The sequence below is a fragment of the Danio rerio genome, chromosome 7, assembly GCF_049306965.1.
Source record: "Danio rerio strain Tuebingen ecotype United States chromosome 7, GRCz12tu, whole genome shotgun sequence".
NCBI lineage: Eukaryota > Metazoa > Chordata > Actinopteri > Cypriniformes > Danionidae > Danio > Danio rerio.
Window position 1 is genome coordinate 53,442,912 of NC_133182.1, and position 7,089 is coordinate 53,450,000.

General features: G+C 35.6%; 1 protein-coding gene across 4 annotated transcripts in view; it reads right to left on the reverse strand.

Annotated features, from left to right (window-relative positions):
- nhsl2 (NHS-like 2) overlaps window positions 1-7,089 on the reverse strand; it is a 155,426-nt gene that overhangs the window by 126,764 nt on the left and 21,573 nt on the right. The window contains exon 1 of one of the 4 annotated variants that reach the window (XM_073907323.1): window positions 4,987-5,452. The exons of 2 other annotated variants lie outside the window; for them this stretch is intronic. In XM_073907323.1, coding sequence (XP_073763424.1) covers window positions 4,987-5,077 — 91 coding nt within the window. In that variant the 5' untranslated portion in view covers window positions 5,078-5,452. Of the gene's footprint in view, window positions 1-4,986; window positions 5,453-7,089 lie in introns of those variants that run through there. One more of the 4 variants, XM_068222725.2, reaches the window with a different exon arrangement.

Below are 7,089 nucleotides of genomic sequence, written 5' to 3' on the forward strand. Positions count from 1 at the left end.
ATGCAAACTCCACATAGAAACACCAACTGACCCAGCCGAGGCTCAAATCAGTGTCCACAGTAGCCCTACCTACTGTGCCACTGCATCGCCCTCTTTTGATATTTAGGTACAATTTTTAGAGAGACGCATAATTAATTTAAAATTGTGCAGTTTATTATTTTCCTATTTTTATTCTTATTAAAACATTTTATAACATTATTATTACTGCATTGAATCTGCATTGAATTCAACTGTATACAAATCAGAATCTTTAACACAACACTTGATTTCCATGTCTGCATTTTAACAGAGAAGTTTCAACAGCTTAAGCAATTTTCTTTGTTGTTGTTCTTCAATTAGTAAAGCAACAAGTAACAAGTAAAAATGCAATTCTAAACAATAAAACCTGTCTGAAATTGCACAGGTATATTTTTGGGAATAACCAAAAATATACAGTACAATGCAAAATTATTGATTTAAAGAGCCCCTATTATGGGTTTTTAAAAATGAGCTTTCATGCAGTGTGCAACACAGCTCTAAGTGAATAAAAACATCCAGCTGAGGTTCAAATCTGAAAGTCCAACTTGTTCAAAAATATACATTTTTTAAATAAAAAAATTAACTCAGTCGTTTAAATGATTCGTTGTTCGTCAGGATCTTTTGCCTGTTCGTATCAATGTCGACACAAAACAATACCAAATATGTAGTGGCGGATCCGGTAAAACGTGAACGTGCCTTTCTCTTCAGATGCTAGCAGAGTGAGGGTGTGTTTGGGACTGATCATGACTGATGATGAGTAAACATTAATAAGTGAACGTTCTGTGGATTAATGCAATAATCTACCCTGCAACAGTGATTCATTGGCCGTTTGTTAAAGGAAGGATCAGAAAAGACTATTGATGTATGGGACTTTGTCAGAGCTTCACAGGAACTTTACAGTACACAGTTCATGAATCAATTTCTTCCTCTAATTCACAAGAGTAAGTGCGATTAAAATGATTGCCTCCTTGTTTTCTTCTAGCTTGCAAATTATATATTTAATTGTGTTTTGTTACTTGTAATCGCTCCACACGGCTTGTACTGTATCTGGTGAAATCTTTATATTCACATAAAGCCGCTTTGTTTAGGTATTTAAATGCATTTGTGAGCTCACGATCCTCTGACATTTGTCGTTGCTATGGCCACCATGTTCCTACACACATGCAGCAGTCAAGTTTTAAAATTGTTCAGCTTTTGCCACTGTGTGGATTAATACTGAATGTGTGTCATGGTTGAGAAGAGCAATATGCTGGTGTTTAACTGCATTGCTTTAATACACTCCTGCACTGGGCTTACACATACACTCTGCATTCTGACTACTTCAAAACTTTACAGCTTTATAAGCTGTGCTGGGCATTTATCTCTTTCTTGCGCTCAACGCAGTCGACCAATCAAAACAGACCGGGTCACCGAGCCAATAAGCACGGATTAGCATCATGCAAAGGAAGGGTTTGGGAACAAATGAATCGCTGAACGAATCATTTGGAAGTCGCTGGGATAATTAAAAATAAATGCATATTATAAGACAATGAAAGTGTTTTTTGGCCTTGCATGCATATCAGACTATTGTTAGACACCCCCAAAACCAAAATATGACTTTTTATAATGCACAATAGAAATAGGCTCTTTAAATTTGATGGCAAAAACCAGTAGAATATTAAGTAAAGATCATGTTCCATGAAAACATGATATACAATTCCTACAGTAAATATGTCAACTTCTGATATGCATTGCTAAAAACTTATTTTGGACAACTTTATAGGTGATTTTCTTAGTATTTACATTTTTGAACCCTCTGATTCCAGATTTTCAAATAGTTGTATCTCAGCCATTGTTCAAGCCTCACCATCAACAGAGAACTTATTTATTCTGCTTTCAGATTATGCATGCATCTCAATATCCACAGATGAACACTTATGACTGGATAAGCATTCAAAGCCTACAGATTAATTGTTGAGATGATCATTAATGTGTCCAATAAACTCAATTAATCAACTAATAAATGAATGGAAATGCTCTCTGCAGAAACCCCCAATTACAAAACAATCTGTTTTGAGTTAATATTAAAGCAACACAGCACTAAGCAGACACTCCAGATCTCTTTTAATCTCATCCAGCAACGCAAACAGAGAAGAGAGTCTCAGCTCATCTACATTTTGGAGTCACTGCCTGGACCACAATCAGAAGACTTTGAGAGAAACCCGTTTCATCAAATATGGATCAAATGAAATGCAAGAATCTCAACCAGAGAGCCAAAAACATCCCGCTCTCAAAACCATCTCTCAGTACCTAAAAAGAAAGCACAAACAGCTAAACTGATTAAAACACTCTTCACAGACCTCCAAGAGAAACTAAAATCCAATAAAACCACAAACAAACACAAACACTCATTTGCAAAGGACTTATACGAACTGTAGATAAATACCTGCATGAAATTTTCAGTCCATTACTGAGCGCTTGCATGAAAAATTAGGCTTTGGCTGCAATGAGGTAAGAGTCGCTCCCATCTGATAGTGTCATATGATGACTGGAGCTGAAGGTCTTCATGCCCAGAGGACAGAGCTCAATGCTATGCTTTATTCTGCTGCTGGTTTCTGTCTCCAAAAGCAAGTATGAAAAGAATTGCAGATGTTAAGTCAGAAAGGAGAAATCTGAGGCCAGGCTTGTTGATAAACTGTAGACTGAGACCAGCATACCATAGTTAACATGTCTAAGAGATGGAGAAAAGACGCCAGACTGTCATTAACATTCCACTTCTGATAACACAGGTTTTACTTACTGTATACTGTATCACTGACCCAATGTGTGTAAAAGTAAACTGTTTATAAAATAGGTTGGCCAGAATTGACTCAGTTTTACATTATTTAAATGAATCATTCATTCATTCGTTTTCTTTTCGGCTTGGTCCCTTTATTAACCAGGGGTCTCCACAGCGGAATGAACCACCAACTTATCCAGCATATGTTTTATACACCTCGAGAAACCCACGCAATACAGGGAGAACATGCAAACTCAACACAGAAATGCCTACTGACCCAGCCGTGGCTCGAACCAGCAACCTTCTTGCTGTGAGGCGAAAGCAATACCCACTGCACCACCACATCACCTTAAATGAATCAAATATTATTAAATATTATTTGATGGCTCTTTAAAATACTTGATTCTGATTGGCCGATTAAGACATTCCAAGGTAAGTGATACCAAGCTAACTACCGGTAATAAAACAAGCAATGAAATACAGACTAATATAAGCTAGCATTTTCCTAATGCTAAGAAAAGCTACTAAAAAGGCTAGTATAAGCTAGTATTATCACCCTAGTATAAAAGGTGCATGAGCAAATTATATATAATTAACATTTCCCAAGTGGCAAATATACATATAACACTTCATGTTGTCCCACCATTTCTTAGTGTCCCACCAGAGACAATATACAGCGACATCACACTGCTATGAGTGTGATATTGCATTTATATAACAGTTCGACTGCATAATCGTGTATATAAATAACAAAATCAAACACTGAGAGTCCCAAAAATCCTTTTGTATGAGGACCTACTTTCTTATGCCATTCCTTCACATCTGCAGCTGACCATCAGAACCGAAGAAAACGCTACTTTAGAGCTAGCGTTTGAATGATTCTCTAGTGTAATGTTTGAAATGATGACAAAACAGCTGAATTTGCCAACAGTTTAAGATTATAAGGCTGAACGGCATGAAATGCCATCAGTCTACAGAGACATTTCCCAGTATTTCTCTGTTGCATTCGGGAGATCATAATAATTAACCCCAAAAAGCCAAAGCAGTGCAAACTCTATCAGATTACTGCTGTGTTTTCGATAAGAAAAACGCTAAACACATGCAGGCATTTCTTCTTTCTTTCTGTTCACAGACCTAGTCTGCAGTAGCAAAAACAGGAGACTCATTAGAAACAAACAGATGGCCAACCAAAAAGTAACTTAGGGTTATACATAGAGTGACCAACACAAAATACATACATTCCTGATAAGTCCTATCTCACTCTCAACACACTATAATTACTATGGTATAAATACAGCACTGCAACATACAAAAGAGAGAGATCCAGTTAGAATATCACTTACCAGTTTAATAATGATTTGATCAGCTCTAGTTACATATATATATATATATATATATATATATATATATATATATATATATATATATATATATATATATATATATATATATATATATATATATATAAATCATTGTTGTTATGAAATTTGATTCCTAAACAATACAAAAAGTATTTTTAATTATTAGGAACAAACTTTATATGACAATATAGTTTTCAGAGATCATTCTAATATATTTATCCTATGATTTATGATAAATAAACACATTTAATAAGAAGATACATTCTAATAAATATTTATCACACTTAATGTATTTATAATTAAATGATTATTAATGTTACAATCAGTCGTGCTTCATAATATTTAATAAAAGAACATTATTTATAATAAATAAATATATTAAATATAAATTTAAATATATATTTAAAAATAAGTTATTTACAATAAAAAATTGTAACAACTTATGTGCAGTCTTTTCGAACTGCTTTATTATTCTTAAATCTAATAAATATACCTTATTAAAAAATAAAACCTAATTTAAATAAAATGTTATATAAAACAAATAAAAAGTAATTATCTGTACTTAACCTTGTCCAGCTAATGAGTTGAAGAGCAAACTGTGTGTGCGTAAGCCCGCTGAGCAAGTAGAACAGTGTGTGTGTGTGTGAGATGGAACAGAGTGCATGATGAATGAATGACCACTGAAGACCTGAAACTGCAGCACATCAGTACACACACACAGTACTATAAACTACAACACGCACACACACAATAAATCACAGCACATTACAAACCATACACAGTCAATAGAAAACCCACATCTTCATCTAACTGTGTTAAGAGCAGCGCAGAGATGAGCAGAAGCATTACCTCTGAAGAAGGGCATGCTGAACGCAGCCTCCGAACCCCTGGTCTCCCCCTGTCTGCCCTGTCCCGGAGACCTCCGCCTCCTCCAACGCATGCCTGTACTGTCCGATAACACACACACAAACAAAAACACTGCCTGCTGGCGACCCTCTGGAAAGTTGTCCTGTGCTGAATAAATGAGCGGTCAGGAGTGTGTGTTTTCCCTGGTGGATGCCGTCATACTCTGAACACACACCTCACAGGAGGAGGAGAGGATGCAGCTGCTTTTCCCTTCACACTTTCTCCTTCTCATCAGTTCAGCGTCTCTCCATCCTCACTGCAGCAGATTCTGCGGCGTCAGCCTCAAATCACGACTAACACACACACACACACACACACACACACACACACACACACACACTCGTGCTCACAGACACAAATAAGGCAACAGTGTTGTAAAATTAGGAAACAGCACATTCACACTGTATCGCCGCTATGAAACACCTGCTGTTCAGTATATTAGTGGCTCTCCAATGCTTTTTTTACATTGGACATCAGATAATGATGAAATGTGCTACCAAGACAAATTTGTGTATTTTTAAATAGTTTTAGGGATGAGGGAATATTGTGCAGTCTGTGTAAAATATAAAATAATATCTTTGCTACTACTATCTAATTTGGCTATTTTTACTAACTTACAAAACATTTTTGCCTTCATAGACCCATGTTTGATTGGACACATAGCTCTGATACTAAATATAACAATAGTCTATTGATTTTTCATCCTAACTGCACCGCAAAAAATCCAACTTGAAAAAGTTAAAATTACTTGTTTTTTTTTGTTTTTTTTATGTTTTTTGGTTTAGCAAAAAATCTGTAAAAATGACTGTACACCTACATTTAACACGTTTACTTTACCTAAAGCAAAAATTTCTTCATTAAGTTAAAAGCAAGTTCACCCAAAAAAGCTTCTGCCAACTTGTTACTTTAAGTTGAGTTAATCTCAGACCGCCTCATTTGAAAAAATTAAGCTTGCAGTATTTCTGGCCCTAACAACAACGACAAAAATAATAGTAACAGGTAATAGGTTGGAGGGTCGGCTTAGAATCATCCTAACTCCCCACCCCCCATCGCTGCTCTAAAAGTCAATGTGATCTACTTAAATGTTGGTGTGATGAGATGATGTTGTAAATAGTTACATTTCCATTTTAATTTATTTAAAGGATAACCCCTTGAAATACAACATCTCATTTTCAACGGGACCAAAATAAAGACATGAAAAAAGACAAAAACAAAATAAAAATAAAAACCTAAAAAGTACAATTACCAACAGAAGCTTTTCCAAATCCCAAACCTCATCAACCCTTTCCATTACAATCAAAATTAATCTTAAATAATTATTGATCAATGAACAATAAATTACATTAGTCAGAAGAGAACCAAATACACATATACTGTATATGTGAAATGCATATATATGAAACACAACATGCGTTTAGTTCACCCTCCCCTAAGCCACACCCGAAAATCGCCACCCACCAATTGTGGCTTAGCAACTGTAGCTATGCACAGGGGTTCTGTCAAACAGGCCAAAGCACTGTGCATATGGATTGTGCAAATCTGATACCCAGTATCCTAAAAGTTTGGACAGGGTGGTGGATTTTTTTTTCCCTTTTCAAAACCTAAAACCCAAGGGGAAAAATGCCTGCATGTATCAAGCTCTGTGAGGGGCGCTAAAGGAGTGGAGTTAAGTGGTTTTGTTTTCAATATTCACATTCAGCGATAGATGGCAATAAGTCACACACCTCTTATCCTTAACAGAGCTGAACTGTTTCCTACAAAAATACAAAGCACATTGTTTTACAGCTGTCTTTTTCTTTCTTTTTTTTTTTTTTTTTTTTTTTTTTGCTTGATATTATGAGCACTGTTCTGTTTAAGCCCTCGCCATAGTGGTCATACTAATAGCAGTCATATTTCCATCTGTTTCAAGCTACGTAAAATTACATATCAACAGAACACAACCGAGATGTGATCACAAATCGAGCACTTGCGATCAATATACTTATATTTGCTGGTGAGGACAATCTATCTGTTCATTTCTGCTATTTTTACTTTGATTTGCATTTC